Here is a 26,769-nt window from a genome sequence, read left to right on the forward strand (position 1 = left end):
TGCCAGATGCTGCTCCCAATTCTTGAAAGATCCCCCACCCAAGGCTTTCAACTGGGTTTTTAGTAGTCCATTGTACCTCTCCACTTTTCCTGCAGCTGGTGCATGGTAGGGAATATGGTACACCCACTCAATGCCATGTTCCCTAGCCCAGGTGTTGATAAGGCTGTTCTTGAAATGAGTCCCATTGTCTGACTCGATCCTCTCAGGGGTGCCATGTCTCCACAGAACTTGCTTTTCAAGGCCCAGGATGGTGTTCCGGGCTGTAGCATGAGACACAGGGTAGGTTTCCAACCATCCAGTGGTGGCTTCCACCATGGTCAGCACATAATGCTTGCCCTGGCGTGTCTGGGGCAGTGTGATGTAATCAATCTGCCAGGCCTCCCCATACTTGTACTTGGACCACCGCCCACCGTACCACAGGGGCTTCACTCGCTTGGCCTGCTTGATGACAGCACACGTCTCACAGTCATGGATAACCTGAGAAATACTGTCCATGGTTAGATCCACCCCCTCGGTCTCGTGCCCATTTATAGGTGGCATCTCTGCCCTGGTGGCCTGAGGCATCATGGGCCCATCGAGCTAGGAATAACTCTCCCTTATGTTCCCAATCTAGGTCTATTTTGGACACCCCTATCTTTGCAGCTTGGTCTACCTGCTCATTGTTCTGGTGCTCCTCAGGGGCCCTACTCTTGGGTACATGGGCATCTACATGGCGGACTTTCACAGGTAGCCTCCCTACCCTGGTAGCAATGTTTTTCCACTCACCAGCAGCCCAAATTGGTTTCCCTCTACGTTGCCAGATAGCCTTTTTCCACCTCTCCAGCCATCCCCACAGAGCATTGGCTACCATCCATGAATCAGTGTAGAGGTAGAGCTTTGGCCACTTCTCTCTCTCAGCAATGTCTAGGGCCAGTTGAACAGCCTTGAGTTCAGCAAATTGGCTTGATCCACCTTCTCCTTCGGTAGCTTATGCAACCTGTCATGTGGGGCTCCATACGGCTGCTTTCCACTTCCGGTTCATCCCTGCAATGCGACAGGAACCGTCAGTGAAAAGAGCGTAGCGTGTTTCCTCTGGGGGCAGTTGGTTATAGGGAGGAGCCTCTTCAGCACGTGTCACTGGTTCTTGTTCCTCTTCATCTGTGACACCAAAATTCTCACCTTCGGGCCAATTTGTAATGACCTCCAAAATCCCAGGGCGATTCAGTTTACCTATACGGGCGCGCTGAGTGATGAGAGCAATCCACTTGCTCCATGTAGCACTGGTGGCATGGTGAGTGGAAGGAACTTTGCCTTTGAACATCCACCCCAGCACGGGTAGTCGGGGTGCCAGAGGAGTTGTGCTTCAGTGCCTATTACCTCCGAAGCAGCCTGGACTCCTTCATAGGCAGCCAGGATTTCTTTCTCTGTTGGAGTATAGTTGGCTTCAGCCCCTCTGTAGCTTCGACTCCAAAATCCCAGTGATCGACCCCGAGTCTCCTCAGGCACCTTCTGCCAAAGGCTTCAGGACAAGCCATGGTTCCCAGCTGCAGAGTAGAGCACATTTTTCACTTCTGGTCCTGTCCTGACTGGGCCAAGGGCTACTGCATGAGCAATCTCCTGCTTGATCTGGACAAAAGGCCTGTTGCTGCTCAGGGCCCCACTGGAAATTGTTCTTCTTGCGGGTGACCAGGTAGAGAGAGCTCACGATCTGACTGTACTCAGGAATATGCATCCTCCAAAAACCTATTGCACCCAAGAAAGCTTGTGTCTCTTTCTTATTGGTGGGTGGAGACATTGCTGTGATCTTGTTGATGACATCTGTAGGAATCTGACGCCGTCCATCTTGCCACTTCACTCCCAGGAATTGAATCTCACGAGCTGGTCCCTTTACTTTGCTCTTTTTAATGGCGAAGCCAGCTCCCAGGAGGATCTGGATGATTTCCTTCCCTTTCTCGAACACTTCCGCAGCTGTGTTCCCCCACACAATGATGTCATCAATATACTGCAGATGTTCTGGAGCCTCACCCTTTTCCAGTGCAGTCTGGATCAGTCCGTGGCAGATGGTGGGGCTGTGCTTCCACCCCTGGGGCAATCGGTTCCAGGTGGTACTGCACTCCCCTCCATGTGAAGGCAAACTGAGGCCTGCATTCTGCTGCCAGAGGAATGGAGAAAAATGCATTGGCTATGTCTATAGTGGCGTACCACCTTGCTGCCTTGGACTCAAGCTCATACTGGAGCTCTAATATGTCTGGCACGGCAGCACTCAGTGGTGGAGTCACTTCATTCAATGCACGATAGTCCACAGTCAATCTCCATTCTCCTTCAGATTTTCGCACAGGCCAAATGGGGCTGTTGAAGGGTGAGTGGGTCTTGCTGACCACCCCTTGGCTCTCCAGCTCTCAGATCATCTTATGGATGGGGATCACAGCATCTCGAGTGGTCCTATACTGCCATCGATGCACTATGGAAGTGGCAATTGGCACTCGTTGCTCTTCTCCCGTCAGGCATCCTACTGCAGATGGATTCTCAAACAACCCAGGCAAGGTGTTCAATTGCTGGATGCCCTCTGTCTCTACAGCAGCTATTCCAAATGCCCATCTGAGTCCTTTTGGGTCTTTGAAGTACCCACTTCGAAGGTAGTCTATGCCCAAAATACATGGGGCCTCTGGGCCAGTCACAATAGGATGTTTCTTCCACTCATTTCCCTTTAGGCTCACATCAGCTTCCACCAAAGTGAAATCCTGGGATCCCCCTGTCACACCAGCAATAGAAACAGACTCTGTCTCCACATGTCTTGATGGGATTAACGTGCACTGCGCACCAGTATCGACCAAAGCTTTATACTCTTGTGGCTCCAATGTGCCAGGCCAACGAATCCACACAGACCAGAAGACACGATTTTCCCTGGCCTCTACCTGGCTAGAGGCAGGGCCCCTCTAAGCCTGGTTATCATTCTTTCCCTGGGTGTATGTTTTGGATGTTCCTTCAAGGAGGTCAGACATGTCATCATCATCATACCTGGCTGTTCGGCTACGGGCAACTGGAGCTGCTTTCCTCCTGGTGGCTTCCTTCAGTTCACTCACCCGTCGTGCCAGAACAGCGGTAGGTTTCCTATCCCACCTTCTCATGTTTTCCCCACAATCATGCAGGTAAAACCACAGCTCAGCTGGTGGGGTGTATCTTCTCTCACCATCTGGGAAACGTCTGCCTTGGATACCGGAACCTCGGATCTGTACTGCTGAAATTTGGAGAAGGTCTTCTTTAATCTCCTCTCTAAGCTTCTTATGGTTCTCCTCTATCTTATCCTCTAAGTTCTGCAGACGTGTTTCTACTGCTGCGATTCTGGCATGTGTTGGGCCTTGTACAGCATCTGCATATGCTCGGAGCTTCCTTGCCATGTCAAGCACAGTCTCACCCCTCTCATCCCTCTTCATGATGGCTAAGGCAGAGGCATATTCTTGTGGCCCGAGTCGTACGAGTTTTCGCCACATCACAGACGTGCATGGTACTAAGTCTGGGTTCTTAGTTGTTACATCATCTGAGAAGATAATCTCAGCCACGGCCATTTCTCTCAGGCGTTGGATCCCTTGCTCTATTGTCTTCCACTGAGTCTGCTGCATATAGAGATCGTCTGCACACAGGTATCTTTCTGCCACACTTCTTAGGACCCGTTCCCAGAGGCTGTGAGAGTTAGCCCCCCTCATCATTCCTTGGTCTATGGCAGGATCCTGTGACAGGGATCCCAAATGCCTGGCTTCAGTGCCATCCAAAACGGTAGCCTCGCCTGCAGCATCCCAGAGACGGACCAACCAACTAATTATGGATTCATCAGACCTTCGAGTGTAATCCTTCCGTAGGCCAAGAAGGTCCTTCAGGGAGAAGGACTCAATATTGGCATCTGATCTTGCACCTTCTGCTTTGACTCCTGACTTTACGTCCGGAGGCACTGAGGTTCCTTCTCCTTCATCATCATCATCCACTGGTCGATTGGTCTTGGCTGTGCATTTCCCACTTCTAGTGCTGGTAGCAACAGCCATTTGGTTCAGCTGCTGGCTTCGAGCCTGGAGTGTTTGCTGCAGCCTGAGTCACCGGGACAGTTGCTGATTTATCTCCCTGCCCCCCTGCCTCTGTCTGCTGCCCTAGAGTATCTAGCAGTGTGCGATAAGCATATGCCAGGGCCCAGCTCACTGCAGTGACCTTCCTCTCCTTAGGCTCATCCTGGTACTTCTCTTTCAGATATTTCCCCACCTCAGCTGGGTTCTGAATTTGTTCATGGGGAAAATCCCACACTATAGGGTCAGAGAATTCTTTCAGGATTTGGCCCATGTCCTCCCATTTCCCACACCACTTAGGATTTTCCACACCAGGGTTTAGTCCTGAGTCAGGGGTCTCATCAGCCCGTCTAGAAATCTCAGCCCTCATTCTAGAGAAGCAGCAGGCTGTATAGAGGAAGGTTACCAGGTTGAATACCAGGAAGATGGTTTCTTTAACATTGAGGGGAAACTGAACATCCTTCACTAGTGATGCAACTGATTCATAGGAGAAGGAGGAAAGCAGAGGCTGAAAAACCTCATTCCCTCCTGCTCCTCCTGCGACAAACTGGATGCATAACCATAGCCATGAACCAGTCATACCTGGAGCAGACCCCAGCATGTTTATAAACTTCTTGCACATTATTGCCACCAAACACAGCAGGATAGTTATTCTGGTCACAGCCCCTCTGATGTAAAAACTACGTATTAGGGGCAATACTAAAGCTATTTCTGGATACGAAAATAAACCTAGGGACCAGAGAGGTATTAAAATCTCAAAAAACCCTTGGGACCAGAAATGCATGCAAACCTTCACCCCAACAGACATTATGAATCCGAAAAGCATGGCTATTACCTGATTTAAACGAACACAGAGTAATAGCAGCCAAAATACAGTCAAAACAGGGTTTTTCCACTTTCTCTCTCGAGCCTCACGTTTAGGCACCAAAAATTTGTCCTGGTTTAGGGCAAATTTGTTAAAGAATCTGCAAAGGAGGGCCCCTCCAGAAAGCAAAACCCACACGGCCCCTCCCCCCAACCAGCTCGGGAAAAAATTCCTCGGAGAGAGGTGGAAAGAACCTGTTTATTTGACTGGCCCCGCACCCCCCAGCACACAAAATGAACAATACCCGATGACACCGCTTTGAGAAAGATGGCAAAATCAGAAAGTCTCTTTTAGGGGTGGTTGCTCTGTTCTCAGTCCCTCCGGTGCTGGGCCAGCTGCTGCAGCCGAGCCTTCGGTGTTCCCGGGTCCCAGTCCGGAGCAGGTTCGAGATGGTCACAGGAACAGGAGAGGAGAAACAGTCCAGGAAGCAATGTGGACTGTTTAGCTAGAACTAGCTAATAAGCAGAGGCAGAAAGCAGAGCAGAAGCAAGAGCAGAAAAAGAGAGCAAGCAAAAGCAGCAAGCTGAAGCTGGAAGTGAAAAAAAACAGTCTTATGTACCGCTTTCCTCTGTGTGCCTGATAAGACAAACCCAAACAAAACTTCCACTCTTCAGAGCCGGTCTTAAAGGCACAGAACAGATGAATGGGGATATACAAGCATCATAACGTCACCCCAGGACACAGGGGCTGTTTCAGTCAGCCCCAGTAAATGATCCCTGTACAGGTGGCCTCTGACTGTGATCTGAGGCTGCAGTTTTCATTCCAATAACTAATTTTGATTTTTCTACCTGTACGCATTACCTTTTATGTACAGTGTTCTTTTGAACGTGTTTTTCTGTCATTTTGATCTTGCATATTTCCTCTGCTGAATTCTTCATGGCTGCTCTCTTCCAGCAGAAGCCTGATTTCCACTTTCCTCATTTCATCTTATTAAAAGCTTTCCATTTTTCAGATTCATCCCAAGTTTTTGCTGGGTTGAGTGCAGTGCTCTTCTTTTAGTAAAAAGTTATTTATTTTTAGTTTTTTATGTGCTCTGTTAGGCACAGGTAGTGCTGATCTTGCTAGCTCAGGATGATGTATATTGGCATCTCCATTTACTAACTCAAGGATGGAAGCTTAAAACAGCCTGGTGATTCACTATTGTTGCTGATTGACCATTGCAACTACTGTCTCTGTTGTGTTTAGTTCAACTTCCATTTTAATAGTTGCTGTCACTCCTTAACGTTCATCACTTCTGTGTTGGGTTTGCATGGCAAGGTGCCAGGGGAGTGCAAGGGTGACTTCTGTGAGAAGTAGGTAGAAGCTTCTCCTGTGTCCAAGAGAGCCAGTGCCAGCCAGCTCCAAGATGGATCTGCCACTTGCCAAAGCTGAGCCTGTCAGTGATGGTGGTAGTGCCACTGGGCTTTGTATTGAAGAACAGATTCTGCCCCATAGCAGTTGCAGGAGAGGAGTGAAACTACGTAAGCATAGCAGCCCTGCAGAGTCCAAGGTCACTGCAGAGGGTGTGCTTCAGGCCCTGGAGCAGAGGGTCCAGTGCAGACAGTGGTGAAAATCATGGTGAAGCAGCTGTGCCCCTGCACTGCATGGAGGACCCTGCACTAGGGTATGTGGATGGAGTCTGAGCCTGCAGGAAGTCTGCACTGGGGCAGGTTTCCTGGCTGGACCTGTGACCCCATGAGAGAAGAGCCCATTCTGAAGCAGGTCTTGTGACCCTGTGGGGGGCTCACTGTTCCAGAAGGATGGCACACTGTGGAAGAGATCCATGCTGAAGCTGTTTGCCAAGAACTGTATCCCCTGAGATGGATTCACACTGGAGTAGTTTGGAGGACTGTCTCCTGTGGGAGGGGCCCCACACTTCAGTGGGGAAAAAGTAAGATGAGTCCTTCCCCTGAGGAGGGAGAGCTAACCCTAGCCCTGAGGAAAGAAGCAGCAGAGACAACTTGTGATTAACTGACTGCACCTTTGTTCCCTGTCCACTTGTGCTACCTGGGAGACAGGAGGTAGAAAAAATTGGGAGTGAAGTTAGGCCCAGGAAGAAGGGAGAGCTGCGAGGAAGGTATTTTAAAGATTTAGCTTTATTTCTCATTGTCTTACTCCGACTTGCTTGGTAATAAATTGATATTCCCCAAGTCAAGCCTGGTTTGCCTCTGATGGTAAATGTTGAGTGATGCCTCTCTGACCCTCTCTTGACCCAGGAACATTTGGTTGTATTTTCTCTCCCTTGTACAGCTGAGAGAAGAGATAGAGCAGCTTTGGTGGGTACCGGGCATCCAGCCAAGTTCAGTCCACGCCAGCTTCATGTGCAAATAGCCAATGTCTACCTCTTTAGAGCCTTTTCCTCTCTAGAGCCTTTTCACTGATCAGTCATAAAAGGAAGTGTTTGGATTCTTTACATTTTGACATTCAATATGATGGCTTTTATGTAAGTTCTTAAATTATTTTTCAGTAATTCCAACATCTTTTATATTGTAGGTCATGCAGGAGTGTCTGCCAGCATGATGAAGAAAAGAACATCCCACAAGTAAGTTGTTGATATATTTACTAAAGAATAGCTATCAGTAACTGGAAGTACTGTTCTAGAAATATATCTGATTGTTCCACTCTGTTTTTGAAAACTGTGGAATAATATTCAGTCTGTGTATGTGTGTAGAGTCAGACTTTTAATCCTTTCAGGAGGGTAGTAGGGTAAAGAAAGCCCCACAGATAAAGTTTTAAATGTTGTTTTGACTGTTAATATTATATTTCTTTTTAATACAATTTTGAAATTCTTCTGGAAACTGTAGAGAAGGATTTTCAGGCATAGCTTAGACATGTCTACTGTAGGATGTTTGTTCTCTGGCACAGAGTTCATGCAGTCACCAGATCAAAAAAATCTGCTGATCATCCTTACTAAGAACCCAGTTGGGAAGGAATCTCAGATATATCTAATCATAGATAGCATTGTAACTATAGTGTTGGAAAAAAATTTTCATTTTTTAAAAATAAAGAATATACTGAAATACTTCTGTAAGGAAGTTGCTGTTGGTATGTGAAGGAAGGATACCTGCTTTTGCTACACTTTCATGGCATGTTATTTTTCCATCTTCAACATCTTATATAGTGGAGCTGAACACTGGTGAGTAGCTGTGTGAAAGTAGAGGCAACCTTCTGGATATAATTGGTCTTAGTGTCATGCAGCAAGATACCATATCTGGCTGTATCTGGTGAGAGAAATCTAAGCTGGGTAAGTGGGAAACTTGAAATGTTACCAGCTGTTTGTAAGTGTAAAGTCATATAGTGTGTATCAATCACAGGCAATTTGTTTGGCAGGTGTATTTTCCACAATTAATCTAGTTAATCACTATTAACAGTGTTAACTGTTTCCCAGAGACAACACTTGATGTTAAACTACTCTGATGCCTTCCACCAGCTCATCATTATCCATTCTTGTCTATCTTCATAGAAGGCAAAGAGAAACATTTTTTTGTCTAGGGGCAGGTAGAGTTGGTTAAACTTTAATTTCTCTTGTTCTCTTTCAACCGCTCAGAGAAAGGAGTGTATGATGGGAAGACTATCAGAGGTGGGTTGCCTTTTGTACTTGAGGGTGGCTAGATTTGTCTTTATTGTTGTGTTAATATACACTTATTTAAATAACTAAATAGGCTGTAAACTTATTAGCATAAAAGCTTTTGTGGGACATAACAAGTTTTGATCTTAAGTGACATAATTTTGAGGTGTTTAATTAAGCATCCAGCTCAGTTTTATGTTAATTTAGTTCAATTTTTTATTACTTAGTTAAGGTTTTTTTGTACCAAGCCAAGGTGACTTCTTGTGTGCTGCCTGAGAATGAAGTGTAGTAGTGGAACATTGTTTATAGTTTACCATAAATGAGTAGGATATGAATATGATGTAATACTGTATGCTGACACTACTCTGAGCCAACATGATCAGCTGTGAGTTAGTAATGTACTTTGGATTTAGCTATTTATATAGTTATGTCCTCATTTAAGGAAAAAAAAAAAGAAGCCTACTAGTACTCAAAGGCCATGGAGATTTTAAAGGTTTGTTTCAGAAGGTTTGTGGCAGAGGAAGGAGCAAGGCATGACTAAGTAAGTGAGGCTGTGATAGAATGAGCAGTGTGGATGAGCCTTCTGAACTCTTTAAATAGCAATTAACTATTTGTCAGACAATACCCTTTTCTTTAAAGGAAAGAGGGGCCCACAACCATTGAGTCTTTAGGAGATGATTCCAGTGGTTTTAGGGCAGTTCTTCCAAGCACTCTGTCTTGAGTAGTGGTGATCTCTGCCAATATGAAGCTGACCTCACTGGGATCAGGTCAATCAATAAATTCAAAAATGTCATTCTTTCCACGCTTAGTGTATAAGGATAGTGCAAGATCTAGGACAGGTATGAAGCAATCCTTTCTTCATAGGCTCTCCAGATTTCTTGTAGTTAGCAATTCAGAGACTTGGAGGTGTAGGTTATAATTGCAATTTATTACAAGTGGACTTAAACATTTTGAAATTTTGATACCACTTTAATGTAATGTGCTCTTGGCTTCTGCAGCATCCAGAACTGAAATTCACAACTTAATGAATTTTTTTATTTTTGAAGGAGTACAGAATATACTTGAAAACTTCTGTGTTAATTAACATGCCTCATAGTCTGAATATTCTAAAAAGTAGTTAATAACAATTCTCAGATCACCATTATGTTATTAGTCATAGACATGAATTAGATCACAGTTGTATTAAGTTTTGTATCCTATTTTCAATAACTTTTGTTTTGTACCATGAGAGATTTGAAGGCATATTGACCACTGCTACTGTACTGCTTCTATAATATTTTTTCATTTTCATTCCAGTTTTTCACAGTTGTGCATGTTTTGCATATCTGAGAGATATGAGAGAGAGTCATTTTCTCTCATCCTTCTGGTTTTTTTTTCCTTTTGGTGTTTTTCTGAGATGACATGATAAGGATAAAAAACAATCAACAACAAAACTTAAATGAGTAACTTTGTAGGTTACTGGGCATTGCCATTCCTATTTTTATAAATGCTAGTTTGTGTTTTAAGCACAACTCTCTGGTAATAGCTGATTTTTCTGCTGGCAGTCCTCTGCAGTTCTGAAATATGTTGGTTTCCCAGATAGCAGTAGCCAAATTAAAGTTTGTGTAAGGACCATATAAACACAGCTTTAACATCTGGGCAGATTTCCTTCTGACTGTGTAGTCTTTAGAACATTTCCAAAGTATCTGGTTCTGATAATAAAACTTTTTCGCATTAGGTTTTTATTTAACAGCATACAGCCTGCAAGATAAAGAAGAGGATCAGAAACTTTTGAGAATCGAAAGGCCGTTTACAATGATGATGTGTCTGATGTGTCAAGAACTACTTCCAGGACTTGCTATTTTCTGTTTATCCTGGCTTCGTTTCTTACATGTCTAATTGTTTTCAAATATTCAAGAGCAAATGTCTGTGGAAATTTTAAATACTGTTTTAATGAAAGAGAAGGAAAAATTGTGTTGGACCTTCTGGATAGAACATCATAGAAGGTTATCTGTGTAACTTGATTTATTACAAAAATGGCACGCTGTTGAGGAAAGGAGATTTGGTTACTTGGTTGTCTTACATGGAAGTACATTCATAACTTACTTCCTAATAGTTAGAAACTTTTGCTTGCTTTCTTACCATGTTCAGATACAAGTATGTTTTCCTTGATTATTTACTAGCTTGAGTATCTAATTTGTTATAGTATGGACCACTTCAAATGAGAAGTGAGCAGCTGTTCAGTTATGCAACCTTCAAACAAAAATTTGAACTGCAAGTACATGTAGTGGGTACTTGATTTGTAATTAAATTCCTAATAATCTTTGCTCTGAGGCATTTTAACCTGTTTGAACTCAGTTATGTTATCTTCTTCCATCTTTTTTTAGGATGAGTGTAAAGCTTTCTACTGTATTGTTCCAAATAAATATTAAATATTATGCTTTGTAATCAGAAAGTAAAAGTTGACTATGAGGTTGAATATCAATAGCATTATATTTTTTTTTTTGAAAGATGAAATGATGAGCAACATAAACTACTTAAACTAGACAAAGCAATGTCAGTTTTAAACTTTTTTTATTTCTAGTAGTTTTTATTCCCTTCTGAATAAACCAGTGTTCCATTAGCACTAATTAAATGAATCGAATACAAAACAACCTCAATTTTGTGCTGAGAACCTGATCTCTGAACTTATTCTGTAATAGTAAGCTATTACTGACACTTGTTACAATTAAAAACACACATATATACTTGAGTAGAGCTAGAATCTGAAAGTACATTCTAGTTTTTGCATAAAATTAGATCCAGCTTTGTGAGAGAGTTTTTCTTTATAGGAACTCAAGCCTGTTCCAATTATCTGTGCTATCAAGGTTAGGAATGCAAAACTGCAGCCTGATCTTTGGAAACCTCAAATGATAACAAAAGTGAAATTTGAAAATACCCTTGCTAAGATCTTCATGATGAATTAAAATCTGGAGGTGGGACAAGTACTGAAGTTAATTGTGTATCTTGTTTTTAATAGTTACGATTACAGTTATGATACAGTGTTAAACATTCCAGTATCATATTGTGAGTGTATTATTCTGAAATACTGCTTCCAGGATTTCAGTGGTATGATTGTTATCTGTGTTTTTTGGATCATCTAGGGACTTCTATGAGAGCATTAATCGTATCTGAAGACTTTTTTCTTTGCTCACAATCTCTAATCTAAGGAACAATATTGCCTTCTGCAACTCATCATCTTTTAGATGTTACTTTTAAGCTAGTTGTGTGCACATATTACTGCCATTGAAATGATGTGTGCTACAAGTAGTAGCTCAAAAATTTGTTTTACAAATAGTTGATATCCAGGAGAATTTTATATATTGTCATAATCCCCCTTAGTTTCTTCCATTTGTGTTCAAAATTGTGTTTTTGATAGCTGGATAAAACAAAACTTGTATACCACGTTCAGTGATTTGGAACTGTCAAATAGCTTACATTACAGTTCATCAGAACTGTAGCAGCTGTTACTTACCAGAGGGAATTTTCATGCCAATTCCAGGATAATATCAGAAGGACAAAAAAGTTACTTGATCTGTTTTCCACATAAAGGAGTATCCCCTCTCTGGCCATTTACATTACATGCAGTTTTTAATTTTCCATATTAAATATGGAAGTGTTGTTGCTGTCATGTGTCTTTAAAACTACTTGGACTCAAAATTACCTGTAAATGAAGGAGCCAAAATTTTCTTCAGGGATTAGGTCCATTTTAGGGAAAACAAACATTTTGAAAGAATTTCAGTCAGCCACATAGTGCTTGCACTGACTTCTTCCTTCTGGGAAGGAGTTGTTTACTGTTGTGCAGAGAGTAACAAGGTAGTAAAGTTGTAGTACTGCCAGGTAACCTTGTGTTTTGAGATTTGATCAGGTGAGTTTCACTTTTGACATTCAGTGTAGCAAAGGATAGGATTTGTTATTTTGGTTTAAGCAAACTACATTTAGAATTTACTGCTAGGAAACTGAACTTATACAGCATGTCAGAAATGTGTCACTACTTCTAAGTATGTTTTTCTTTTTTCCAATTAAATTTTATTAGCTTTATGACCTAATTTGAATAAGGTATGCTAAGCTATAAAATATATTGTCATGTAAAAGCATACGGTTATTTTCTGAGGCAGATTATGTATGTACCTGTTTAATATTAATGTTTGTATCTGTGTACAGAAAACATAGAAACAATGTGGGACCAAGCAAACCTATTTCTCAGCCACGAAGAAACATTGTAGGCTGCAGGATACAGCACGGATGGAAAGAAGGAAGTGGACCTGTAACACAATGGAAGGGCACAGTTCTTGATCAAGTTCCTGTAAATCCCTCACTCTATCTCATAAAGTATGATGGATTTGATTGTGTGTATGGACTAGAACTTCACAAAGATGAAAGAGTTTCAGCACTTGAAGTTCTTCCAGACAGAGTTGGTAAGTGTTTGGTTTTTGTCTCGTAAATAGATACACATATTGGCTGACATTTATCACCAAACGTTTTCCCTGCAGACTTCCCCCAGATAACCCATGACCACTTAAATGTTACTGCTCAATTTCACTTTTGTCTCATGGCAGGTAATCTAAATGCTTTGATTTTTTTTTCTATTCCAACAAATTTTGATGATGCTAGTGAGTGCAGTTGCTGTCTTCTGTCTTTAAAGTAGTATGCAGTACATTCTGTAGTTTTCAGATTAACATTGATATTTCTGTTAAAATTTCAACTCTAAGCCATCTAGACTGTGTTGTCTATTTTCTGTGTCTTAACAGTAATAAGGTTACATTTTTTCTTGTACAACCACCATGTACTATAATAATGGCTGGAAGACATTTTCTAAGTGAATTAACCTGATGAGTAATAATGCTTTTTGTTTTACTGAATTAGCACTTGGATTGTTAAACTGCAGGTTTTTCAATCCACCAAGTTTGATATCTACTCAAGTAAGCACTAGTTTGTAAATAGAAAAAGCTCTTGCCTCTTCTAACTGCAAAGGAATTGGTTACAATCTGTAGGGTGGCGTTACAAGGAACCATCCCCAAAAGTTGAATTAATGCCATCATAGAACTGCCTTGAGATAGGCCTTTTGTTTCTGCCTCTCCCTGCTCAGTGTCTAGTTAAAGTACAGAGTCTCTGCTGCTTGATTGATCTCCTGTTAGCTTACATTGTGATTGTTCAATCACAGGGAGTACAATAATTCATAATTATTTTAACAACATTCTGAAGTTCTTAGTTCTGCAGCACTAAACTCTCTGGAATGGACACTATTTGTTTTGTGTATGAATTTACTAACTGCCAATAAGATTTGTGCATTAATCAGCATAAAGATTATTTTTACAAAGACACATTTTGAATGAATTTCTGAAATGCTGTCGTTTCAGCGTCGTCTCGAATTAGTGATGCCCACCTGGCAGACACAATGATTGGTAAAGCCGTGGAACATATGTTTGAGACAGAGGATGGCTCAAAAGATGAATGGAGGGGGATGGTTTTGGCTCGAGCTCCTATTATGAACACATGGTTTTATATTACCTACGAGAAAGATCCTGTCTTGTACATGTACCAGCTCTTAGATGATTATAAAGAAGGTGACCTTCGCATTATGCCTGATTCAAGTAAGTAGGCCGCTTATGTTGGGATCCATAAAATTAGAGGATTTTGAGGAAATGGTAAAAAAGGCAGGCCTCATACAGGAGATTTGTGAACATTGGTAATGCAGCAGAAAGTTTTCTAAGCTGTAGCACAGACGTGAGAAATAGAACAATAAACTTTTGCGATTTGCCCTTTTAGGTTGCAACAAGTTTATCTAATGTATATCTTTAGAAGCTTAATATGAATGAGTCTCTGTGCTTTGTCTCTCATAAATGAGCCATTGTGTTAGAGAAGAAGTCTCTATTGTGTTAACTACAGTTACGTGTGTTTCATATGATTGGATAGAATTATTGTCACTTTGTTGTTGCTGTGTGTGTGATTGGCTGAAACTTGGACTGAGATGGCTTTATGCAATGCTGTAACGTTGTTTCCTTAGCATTCCATTTGAATCAGCCAGCTGTTCACATCTGTTGTCTCCATTGTCCTAACAATGTCCTGAGACCGATGTTTGAAATGAACAGCTCACGACACTGATTTTGGGTGTCCCGTCCCTGTTTGTGGTTGTATATAACCTGCAGACGGCAAAAAGTTACTGTTTTCTTTTGACAGCTTTTTGTGTTAAACATTTAGCTGTGGTTTATGTATGGTCAAGACAGCTGACAAACAACCATCATATTTGATATTCCATTTAATTTTTTTTCAAAGTATCACAGCTAACAAATGTGGTAGTACAAGAAAGAACATCTGTGTTAACTGCTGAAATATTTAACTTTTCATAGCAGTGACATATGCAGGGTAATACCTTTTCATAATTAATCCTAATTCTGCTGAAAATATGGGTGTGCTACTGTGAAAGACTTTACATTTTGGTTTTTTAGTGGAAATTTACAAGCCAGAAATCTTCCACTGCTGTTTTCTTATAGAAGTATCATGTTGTGTGGAGTTGGCTCTTATTTGTGTCTCTGAAGCAGTTCTTGTGGGAATGAATATTTGGGGTCAGACTGATATAGTAAAAACAATTTCACTAGCTATGTGTCTTCAGTGTGAAAAACTTCTTGAGTAGTTGCTTGTGGGAAAGAAGTACTTATTTTTTGAAATTGATTTTCTCTCACATTTTGTAACACTAATAAGAAAAGATTTCCTCTTAATATCTTTCCTGTCATTTTGGATGAAGTAGTCTTCTTCAGGACTTCTATTAGTTTAGGAGGCTTTTCACAGAATCAATATTATTCTAGAGATTGAGATAGTCAGTTCAAAGAAAGATATTATAAAGAATACTTTGGGTTTACTTCTCCTGTGTAACAAAGCCCTTTCTGACAAAAGCCATCTGGGATTTAAAGAAAATTATTGTAACTAATACATATGCAAAGCACTATGTAGCCAGCCACTACAGTTATCCAATTAGTAATTTGTTGAATTTGAGATCATCTTTCAGATGCACCACTGGTAATGATCTACTGGCAGAATAAAGAAGTGGCACTTATTTGCATAATCTCTGTGTTAATGATGTGTTTAGATTACCATCTCCTCTGGCCCTAGCAAAAAGCAACATCTCTGATGCTTTAAAGAAGGAACCACAAATGTTAATGGAAAAAAGTGGTCTTCCTCTTCTTAAAGAAATAAAGCAGGCTCTTTCAGATTTGAATGTTAAAATAACTTGTTCTTTGTATTAACCATCAAAACGGACTAGGAATGTATTTTAAGTCTGCTTTGCTTTCTTCCACCTTGGGAGTAGGGAAAGCTTAAATGCTTTCTTTCCATTTAAATCTTAATTGGTTTTAGTGCACTTTACCCTCTGTGCTTGCCAAAAGATTATTGCTTACTGATTTTCTAAACACTTCTAAGTATTTGCTTCCTTTCCTGAATGTGAGTGCTTTCCAGATATTTTGAATCATGTCCTTGACTCAACAATTGGATGTTAGTATTTTGGAGTAGTATTATTCAAACTCAGATTTTAGAATATCTACAAATACTTCTATAAATTTGGTGGAACTTGCCATAATGTTATAAATAAAATTTCTAGGGTACTGTCCCTTATCAAATATAGGTTCTGCACATGTGAGGAGACCAAATAATAGGTAATTTGTTTTAACCTTTTTTCTTTTTGTGAGGGGAAAATATATTGCTGGATCTGATACTAAAACTTGGCCTACACTTCTCAGTGAAAATGTAGGAGTTGCATCTTTGCCAAGAAATATAAAACTCATACTAAGAGGGTAATAACTATGCGTGACAATGCATTTATAGAGGAAGTGAAAACCAAAAGCCTTCTGTTTGCAAGACTTGCAAAGTGCAAATGCAAGCCAGTCTATTCATTCCCTGATGTTTTTTTTTTTCTCCTTTAAGAGTTTTTTCACAGCTCTCAAAACTCAAAATAAAATTGGTAGAATCTGTAAGGGATTCTTAATACAAACTTGTAACTAAATTAGTATTTAAAAGCTTATGATTTCCAGAATAAAAGCTACATCAGATATTGCAACTGCTTTTGAAAGTTTTCCTTTAGAATGCAAACTACAAGTTTATCTGAATTAGGAATCAAAGAGAAGTTGAGAAAGAAGATGTAGTTAGCTTTCAGTTCTCCACACAGTCCTTTTTACCCTTTATCAAGTTCCGTAATTGGCTTGTATCCAATCACTTGGCATGCTACAAATCACACCTTTCGTAATCCAGATTTAGCATAGGGATTGTCCAGTTAGGTTTTGCCAGAGAGGAAGATAATACAGTCAGACTTTACCAAAATTACTCAAATATGGGGTCAAAAGTCCCTTTTAATAAGGAGTTGACACCTACTACCATTTCAGAAGAGGTGCTTCTGTTGTAGTTAAATGCACGCATTGAACCTTTGAATAATGTGTGTGGGAAGAGGAAAGTTAAGTTAGGGTACCTTTCTGCTAAGTAGATCCAATGCCTTTTTCTGCTCATTCAGCAGAAATTCAGCTATCTACAGCCATTTTCTACAACTTGTGCATACACCCTCCTGTCAAAATTTTACTTCTCTTACCAAAGTGCTATTTTTGTCTTAATAACACTGAAGACAGCATTGCTTGAAGACTTTTTCTGCAACTACTTTCTACAAGCATGCCAATTGTTAAATGCTTGTCTGAATGAAATTAGGTAATCTGTTTACAAATTCTAATTGTTTTGTATGAGTTTTAAAGATGACTGTGCAGTTTTCTTTCATAGTGCAAAATTTTATTAAAATGTCTACTAAAGCATTCTGGGTTTATGTTACAGATGATTCACCTCCTGCAGAACGGGAACCAGGTGAAGTTGTGGACAGCCTGGTAGGCAAACAAGTGGAATATGCCAAAGAAGATGGCTCGAAAAGGACTGGCATGGTCATTCATCAAGTGGAAGCCAAACCATCTGTCTATTTCATCAAGTTTGATGATGATTTCCATATTTATGTCTACGATTTGGTGAAGACATCCTAGACATCATCATGAACTTTTGCCAAATTTGTGGAACTATTAAATGTAAAATTTGTAGACACAAAGACTTGACTGCTTTCCAGTTTAACGAAAGCTTAAATGTCCCTGCGAACCCACAATCTCTGCCAGCAAAACTGTTTTGTTCTGAGTAATACAAACATGATACATTTTGTGTAAAAGAACTCCTTTTCTTGAAGGAAGTCAGTATGTTTGGGCAGGAGGGAGTTAAAAGCAAAGAACAGCTGCAAATTCAAGCTGTGTAAAGTTGATCTAGTGTTGTAATCATTAATCTAAATTTTTTCATAGATTTTGACTTTTTCTTCAATCTTGCACTCACTTGTTCAACTGCCACATGCGAGTGTAGTTTGATATTTTGATATGCCTTCTTTTGTAACATTAAATTTAATTTCTTGGATACTGGCAGTCCTTGTCTTCAGGGTTGGGACAGAGGTGACTTTTCTGAAAGGTTTAAACAGTTGGTGCAGTATCAAGGAGTGCCTAACCCAAGTAACATCAATCTGCTGTGTTTCTACACTTTATTTCAAATTTAGCTTTTTAAGAACTTGCAGTGTATGGAAATGCTTGTGCATTTTTTACTAGTCACAGGGCAGTAGGATATCAAGTGTTGGATTACGCACCTTTCAGTGAAAAGGCTTTAAGCTATAAAATTACATTTAATCTGTATAACCACTTAATTAGAATATGCAGGTGAATGGCCCATATTTACAAGTTGTAGGAACCAGTAAAATACATGCAACAAGGCTGCCTTCAATCCTAAATGTTGTACTTCTTTCTTTGTTTGTTATACACACTTCTTAGCAAAACCCAAGTGCTTGGTGCCACAACTCTAACAGTATATATGCTACTTCAGAAGACTTTAGACTACGCATTGGCATCAGTAGTCTCTCATTTAAAATCAAAACCTAGCAACCTGAATGTTTGTGTGTGGACTTAGAAGCCTAACAGTAGTTAATATTTTACATGATAAATACAATCTTACACCAGGGGAGTGGGAGGGGATGTCCTTTTACAGTGAAGATGTAATTTTAGAGAAGGAGAAGCATTTGTTGCCTTCTGCTCAGTCTGTTGCATTCCTTTGTTTGGTTTGCTTTTAATAATTTTGGTTCAAGAAGGCATCTTCCCGGTTTATTCTTTTTCTGGCTTTTCCACTTAAGGAGTGTCTGGAAAAATCTACAATTTAAACCTGTTGTTGCCTTTTGTGGTGTACATTGTACTTGCTTTGAGGTATGCTGTTAACATTAATTTCATTTATGAACACTAGAGTTCTGCATGCCAGTGGTGTACTATCTAATGGAAGCTATAAGGCAGTCTCAGTGGTTCGGTCATCTGCATTAGATTGTGGATGTAAATAGCAGCCCACAACTGCAAAATCTTTTCATGGTTATAATCTTGCAAGATAGTTGTAAATGAAAAATAGGATTTCCTTAAGTGTGGCAGCTGTTAAAAATAATGGAATTGGAACAACAGTGCAGCACAGCAACAAGGTTGTCATGTTACAATAAGGCAGAGCTCTGCAAGTTTCAAGAACTGCTTCACAGAAGTACAGAACGTGAAGACAGTTAACACTGTTGATGGAAGGAACAAATACCCTGATATCCAGCTGTGTGCCATTAGTGGAAGAATGCAGGAGCTGTTAATCAGAGGACAGAGGTGCAGATGACCTCTGTTGTGGGTATTCCTGATATTGAAGACTCAGTGGTTTAAGCCCCTTTCTGTCCATTTTTTTGCCTGATTTCATATTTTAGCCTTAAGGCTTGTGCCTCATTATGCTGTTGAATGGTAATAAATACTCTCCGTATAAATATGATACCTTAATTCTTTGTCCATTGCTACTATATTGCATTATGTCCAGTATTTCATCATGGGCAACCAAAGGCAGGCTATTGTATTTCAGTGAATAGCTTCCGATGCAGTCCTTATGCAGTAAGTACCTGAGTCGTAAATGTTTCTTGTGTTTGAACAAAGTGAGCAGATTTGCAACACAGTGTTTTCATCCTGCAGATCTGTTGTGTTTTCTATTGACTCTTAAGAGTCCTGCATGTAAATCTCAAAGCTGAGCCTGGCTCCGTGAGCCCAAGTCGGTATTTGTGGCATAGGAATGAGTGAGTGTATTAATTACACACAAGATACATGGATTACCTAGTACACTGAGCTTGGGGCTATATATCTGAGGAATAAGAGGTTTGTTTTGAAATATCTGAGGTTTAGGTCTACTGGAACACTTCTAGAATTAGGCTTGCATTTGTGGGTTTTCTGCAAGCCTATTGAATACACTATGTATTCTGGCAATTAGAGTATAATCTACAAACTGTAAATTTCACTGTCATTTTTGGATGTCCCCTTTGTCTGTTGTGTGGATATTTTCACTTGGGGTTTTTTGGGGATTTTTTTTTTGTTTTGTTTTTTTGGATTTGGTTTTTTTCGATAGCTTAAACCACAGTTTTGAGGCTTGAGACTAATTCCACTCCCTGCCCATCTGCTTTGGGCTTTGTTTTAGGCTCATGTTTCAGATCTGCATGCAGTGCTTGCATTACCCTGGTAACAAAATGTTGGTTCCTTGTTATAGGGGTTCAACATTACTTTCCAAAATCACATAGGGCTTGTGATGGCACAAGCCATGGATCTTTGTATAAAAAGTTATTCACCTTTCACATTTACCTGCTGTAGTATTGTTGTATATTGTGTGTGTGCGTGTGTGTGATGTCAGGCTGCCATGTAAAACTTAAAAGGGAAAAAAAAAACGAACTTAAATGCAGACCATCCTTTTTTGCATGCTTAGAGGGTTAGAACATTCAATGTAACAAACTAAAGTTGCATGTTAAAATGTTTAGGTTTTTGTTTTGTTCTGTTTTTATTTTGTGTTCAGTTTTTTGTGAATTTGCTTATTGTGCTGTTTTAATGGTTGTTAGTAGGATTAAATGCACCGGTGAGACGAGCATAGTGCCAACGGAAGGTAATTTTCCAGTTGTATGTGTCATACAGCATTTGAAGGGACCATGTATTCTGTTGAAGAAAAAAATAAAATTTCAGTTGAATAGCAGAACACTACATTCTTCTTCTTTCTTTTGAGTGCCAAACCCTAAACTACGTTGGAGTAGAGATGGGGAAAACCCTTTTTGTTGGAATAGGTAAATAGGAATCTTTAAATGGATTGTTTAAGCATAGGAGCTTTGTCTTCAGAGAGAATTGTCTAGTTGCATCAGGGAAAAGAAGTATGGTAAAAACAGTTTCTGGTTCCTTGAAAATGCTGTGCTTTTTGTATTTTACATCTTTAGTGCAATTTGGATGGTTCTTGGTATGTGTATAGTTCAGAGGTCTTCGTGTTCACATTTTTAAATTAGGTAATTAATTCATCTTTAGAGCTTGGTTTCTTTATTTTTATTTTATTTTGAACAATGTAGACAGTTCCCTGTTCTCTGCATTTAGAAGTATAAACACTTTAAATTGTTACTTAATTCTGTAAGTAATTTTTATAATTATGATGTAACTCTATCCTTAAAACATTTAAAATAAACCCTTTATGTGCAACTTATGCTTGTAAACTTTGTTCTCATGAGCAAAACACAGAGATGTGATTTCAGATTTTGAAGAAGCAGTTTCTTCATTTTTCTGATTGAAGGGGATTTATTATTTTAATGCTGAGCCATGTATGCTGGTATAATACTTGCCCTGTGAAATATGTTTGCTTGCAAGATGGGACTTACCTAAGGAAAAGCATACTGTTAAATTGTATTTACCTAAACACAGAAAATTCCCCCCCCACCAGGGGCTGTGCAGATCTGTGAAGCAGTCTCTCTTTCCAGAGCACACAAAATGTCTTGGCAGTGGGGAACTGCAGAAGCATTTTGCATGTTTCAATGTTTTGGTGGTACATTAATTTACTTTGAATTAAAGCAGTTTAAAATTTAATAAAGTGTATTGTTCTGGTGATAAAAAACAAAGTTGATGCAAATTGGAGGTGATGAGGAAAGAAGATAACATTACCATGTTGTGGATTTTCTTAAGTCTTCTAAGTTGTTTTGAAGACTTTATGTGGTTTAATTACTAAGGCAGGCTTCCCATATTGAACAGATTTTCTTTATTACTTTTCTGATAATAAAGGGTGCATGGCACTTAATGGATGTGGTATAGTGGTAAACTTTGTAGTGTTAGATTAACAGTTGGACTCGATGATCTGAAGGATCTCTTCCAACCTAAATGATTCTGTAGTTCTAAACCATGTTTTTGGCACCAAGCTCATATAGTCATATACTGAAGAACATGGAGAATATGGAGAATGCCTGCATGCATATCCAAGCCTTTTCCCTTAGTTCATCATCCAGTTTATTGTATCCTGTTGTCTCTGACACTGCTCCCAGTGAAGATTTATATTGTGTACATCTGTGATTAAGGAGAGTCTAAGACTTTATTCCAAAAAGTCTTTGCACCTGCGAAAAGTAGGTGTTTATCTCTGTGATCAGTCTGTTAAATTGTAGTTAACAATAGATACTTACACTTTGTGACTAATGCCTGAACCTGTTCTGTATTACCACTAATAAACCACCCTCAGTTTGGTGGCATCTTCCTCTGTATAGAGAAAAAGAGAAGGCTTAGAAAAGCAAAGATATTTTTGTTGTCTATCACTGCAGTAATGAACTTGCTCCTGAGAGCTGGTTGCTTACAAGCTGACTTACAAGCCTCTGAAATGTTCCTCAGATTTAAGAGGGTGATAGGGGTCTTACTCAGAGCTATTGTGTTAATGCTGCTGTATTGTATTTTCACATCTGTCAGGTTCCTCCTTGTCAATATGAACAGGTTAAATTTTCAGGGGGAAAAAAAAAGTTATTCGCTCACTGAGTTATTTATTTTGACATAATTTTTTTTTATATTCATGCTATAAGCAGTGGAGCCATTGATGACTTCAGGGGACTACTGCTTTCTGGAAAGGATAAAGTTCAGTAAGGATATTTTGGAGGAGGTTGGGCTGCTGTAATTTAAGATCATTAGGGTACAAAAGGAGAAGTAAAAATAGGTGAAGGTAATCAGAGGTGTGTTCTTTCATCCTCAAACACTAGATAATAAAAGATTTTTACTATTTCACAAACTTTGAAGCATTATTTTCAATCTGACTCATTTTTCTTTCAGTAAGTTCCTGCCTCAGCATGTTACATCATTAACCTCTTTGCCAGTATCAGTAAATTACCATTTTAATTCATTTCAGGATTTACAGCCTGAGGAAGTTATCAAACTAGTCAGGATTTTTTCAAGCTCTGCTCTTCCCATTGCCTTGTGAGTTTCCTGATTTCCAGAGTGCAGAGCTCTATATGCACAATGTCCACCTGTGTGTATATAACAGGATGCAGCTGAGATCTCAGCAGTGAAAGGATGTTCTACCCAGATCTGAGACATGAGAGGCAATTTTTTTTTTAATTAAAAAAAAAAAAACAACACAACTTTACACTACTTTAAACACGCATTCTTGTTGATCAAAGTGATTCCTTGTAAACAGCCACTGAGGAGAGAGTGGTCTTATTTTTCTCTTTCTTTTATGGAAGATTACTCAGTGTCAGGGCCGCACTCATCTGAGTTTTGGGCTGATGCGTTCTGTTCCTGTGGCACTAGCTAGCTACACATTATGTATTCAGCTTTGAAATGGACTGGGGGATGACTGATTAAATTATCTTCATAAAGACCTTTACCACTGGATAAAAGCTGTCACTAATTTGTTTGATTTTGCATACTGTTCACTAACTCCTCACTATTTTTAGCTTACAGAGGCAGATGTCTAACCTGAACTTCCATTGATTTAATGAATTACGAAACATTAACCTTTTAAGCTGTAAGAACTAAATCGGCACTAACAGCAGAAGCACTAGAGAAGATAAAGAAGATAAAGTGGAAGACTGACAACAGCAGTTTTTGCAAGTAATTTTTCGATAGGATGCCACACATTTCATTATGGAAATTTGGAACTCTCTTGTGCTGGGAGTGCTCAATATTCTCCAGCATTTTTCATTTAATTCAGGTTTTGCCTTAAAAGGATGTCGTTCTGCCTGACACAAAATCCTCTTCCATTATTATTACTGCATCTCAGTGTATTGTCTACTCAGTTGCTCATAGACAAAAAATAAAAAAGGGAGTTACAGTGCAGTTTTGTGAAAAAGTGAGGCAGAAAACCTAACCACTCTGATTCAGAACTTCTGATGGTAAGGGGGAAGAAAATCCAAACAATATAAGGAGCTGAGATTTTATTCTAAAAGAACTGTCAGGAAGATTTAACAGGAAGATGCTCATATTATATGAGAAATGCATTTTGTTAAATTTTACTGAGAAGAAAAGAAAATTAAGATTAACTGCAATAGGTAGTGCTTTTTAATGTTGTAAATCCAAATATTATCCTGGCCTTTAACTAGGCTAGGATAAGATATTACTTAAGATATTGCAAGACTAGCAGTGTGCACAGGAGAAGATTCTTAGCATTTCGGCTTCCACAGATTTGGTTTAACACATGAAAATTGTCATATTTAAAATATTATTCAAATTATGCAGGTAAATGGCCCAAAATAACCATATGTTTAGAACCATATGTTCTAAAAATTCTGAATATTTAATTCAACAAATACCACTCTTGCAACTACAACTACCTAAAATTACTATTAATTGATACTATCTAGTCATACTCCTCCAGATAATACAAAAGCATGAAATGGAGATCTGAATTGCTTCAAATTTTTAAAGAATGCACTTGTATGTGGAAAATATCTGAGGAGCGCTAAAAACCTTACTGCAGAAAGCCTGTGCATTTCATGCTTTGTTTTGAGATGTTCCCCTGTAGAGTACATTTTTTGCACTCAATATAGGTTCGAGATTGCAAAGATACGAATTGCTGACACCTGTATCCTTTTGAGTCAATTAATAAAAAAATGTATTTACTATGCCGCCAGGGGCAGAAATTTGAATTCTTCAGACATTTGCTTGTCTGTAAACTACCTAATTATATCAGTAAAAACATTTTGGAAATAACAAATGCAATTTCAAAGTTAATTTTGGTTTTCTTAGCTGGGATTAGTCAGTACTCTTGAGTGGCAGAGTAAAGGTGCAGAGTAAGCACCAGAGAAAATGGTGCTATGGAGTAAAAAATTACCTGCCAACTGACTGAAATCCTGAACTGCCTTTGGGATGGCACTGGGATAGGAGGCTCCTGCAAGGTATGGCAGCAAATGAACCTGCTTATTACTGGCCTTTGGACAAGAGCTGTAAGGGTATAAATACTTAGTTCTGAAGCAGTGATCCTTTCTTGACTGGACCAGATTAAGGTTGGTCCTGACCCATGTAGTGCTGTCCTTGCAATGGGATTAACAACATAAGGAAGGCTCTGTCTTGATGCTCTGGTACTGGGAAAGTCCTGTCTCACTCTGTTACTTCTATTCAAGATCCAGGGCCATCTCACAGGAAGAATTTCTGTCAGAGCCACTTGGAGATGCAGGATTAAATGTGGTTTTACTGTGAACATGAAAGACTCCTGCTTTGAGGCTTTAATACTTTTAATACTGCTTATGTAGAAAACAGATCCAGCCTTCTAGTGGCAGGTGACATAAACAGCATTGAGGTCTTTGCATCCTGGACTCAACCTTCTGCATCTTCTCCATGTCCTGCTCACAGTGATCTGTTCCTGTAGCTTAGCCCCAGAAGTATGTCTGGAGCAGCCATTTTTTTCATAGTTAGCAGCCTTAACAATTTCTTCAATATGAAGATGACTGTGTTCAAGTAATTCCTCTTCTAAATTGTTTCAACCATAGAAGAAATTTTGGGATGAATTTACTGGGATGCAAGAATTTAAAATAGGGGTATTAGGTGTACATGCCAAGTGTTGGCAGTAGAGAAGTTGTAGGGTGGCCTTTGTGAGAAAACAGCTGGTGCTGCCCTTGTGTAGAACACAGCCAGCCTGAACAGTCCCACTACAGGACACTGCTGATCACATTAGCCAAGCTATTAGTGCTGCCTCTGGAAAGCATTTTAGAGAAAGGGTACAAAATGCTGCAAGACAGCTGTGAGAGAAAAGTGAGTTTATGTGAGAGCAACAGCACTGCTGACACCAAGGTCAGGGCACAGTAAGGGGAAGAAGGTGCTCCAGTCATTGGAGCAGAAGTTCTCCTGGAGCCCTGTTAAAATCTGGTTTAAACCCAGAAGAGCAAAGGAAATTAAGTCTCTGTGTATAAAACAGACTTTCCATTTTATACACAGAGACTTCAATTTATACACAGAGATTTATTTTATACACAGAGACCTAATTTCCACTTTGAAAATTGGAAATACACCTAAAAGCATGATTAAAAACAAATGAGGTTAGATGTTGGTGCAAAAAAATATTATTTTATAGGGGAAGGGAAGGGAAGGGAAGGGAAGGGAAGGGAAGGGAAGGGAAGGGAAGGGAAGGGAAGGGAAGGGAAGGGAAGGGAAGGGAAGGGAAGGGAAGGGAAGGGAAGGAAGGGAAGGGAAGGGAAGGGAAGGGAAGGGAAGGGAAGGGAAGGGAAGGGAAGGGAAGGGAAGGGAAGGGAAGGGAAGGGAAGGGAAGGGAAGGGAAGGGAAGGGAAGGGAAGGGAAGGGAAGGGAAGGGAAGGGAAGGGAAGGGAAGGGAAGGGAAGGGAAGGGAAGGGAAGGGAAGGGAAGGGGCATATGTGGGCCACAGGGAGAGAGTGGCAGGGGTTAGGTGGAAGCATATCACCTTCTAGACAAGAGACGTCTCGTTGCTCCCCTCATCGGGTGTTCTTGAGGCTCCCCTGCGGCTGCCGTGCCCCCAGGGCACACGGACTGTATTGAATCCCGGGGATGGATGTACCTGTGGGCAGCGGGGATGCCCGGGTGCCTCCCTTGCAGGCCCGGTCTGACGGCGTCCCTTGCGGCGCTGCGGCTCTGTCGCACCGCGATGCCGTGCCCCGGGCGGGCTCCGGGAGCCCTCGGGGGATCCTGTGGCAGCCCACGGCACCCCCGGGTCCTCGGTGTGGCTGCGGCTTCTCCGGGGCGAAGGGGCTCCCCGGCCGAGCCCTCTGCGCAGCCGGCATGGGCAGCTCTCACCTGCTCTAGCTCACTGGCCCTGTCAGGCACTTTGGACTGGATCATCTCCAGAGGTCTCTTCCAACTCCAACAGTTTTGTGTTTACATGAAGGAGCAGCAGAGATGGAGTATTACGAGCAGACCACTATTTTCCATTTCTTTGCACTAGCTGGGCAGGAGGAGGAGGTAGAAAATTCAGGATCAAAGTTGAGCTTGGGAAGAAGAGAGGTGGGAGGAAGATATTTTTGGCAC

The 26,769-nt window shown here is 40.4% G+C and overlaps 1 protein-coding gene across 4 annotated transcripts in view; it reads left to right on the forward strand.

Moving 5' to 3' along the window:
* Nucleotides 1–21,601, forward strand: part of SPIN1 (spindlin 1) — a 69,318-nt gene extending 47,717 nt beyond the window's left edge. For all 4 annotated transcript variants that reach the window (XM_064735309.1, XM_064735307.1, XM_064735306.1 and 1 more), the window contains exons 3-6: nt 7,369–7,417; nt 12,626–12,879; nt 13,822–14,055; nt 17,267–21,601. In XM_064735309.1, coding sequence (XP_064591379.1) covers nt 7,369–7,417; nt 12,626–12,879; nt 13,822–14,055; nt 17,267–17,466 — 737 coding nt within the window. In that variant the 3' untranslated portion in view covers nt 17,467–21,601. The remainder of the gene's footprint in view (nt 1–7,368; nt 7,418–12,625; nt 12,880–13,821; nt 14,056–17,266) is intronic.
* The last annotated feature ends 5,168 nt before the right edge of the window (nt 21,602–26,769 follow it).

This window comes from Zonotrichia leucophrys, chromosome Z (assembly GCF_028769735.1).
Source record: "Zonotrichia leucophrys gambelii isolate GWCS_2022_RI chromosome Z, RI_Zleu_2.0, whole genome shotgun sequence".
Lineage (NCBI taxonomy): Eukaryota > Metazoa > Chordata > Aves > Passeriformes > Passerellidae > Zonotrichia > Zonotrichia leucophrys.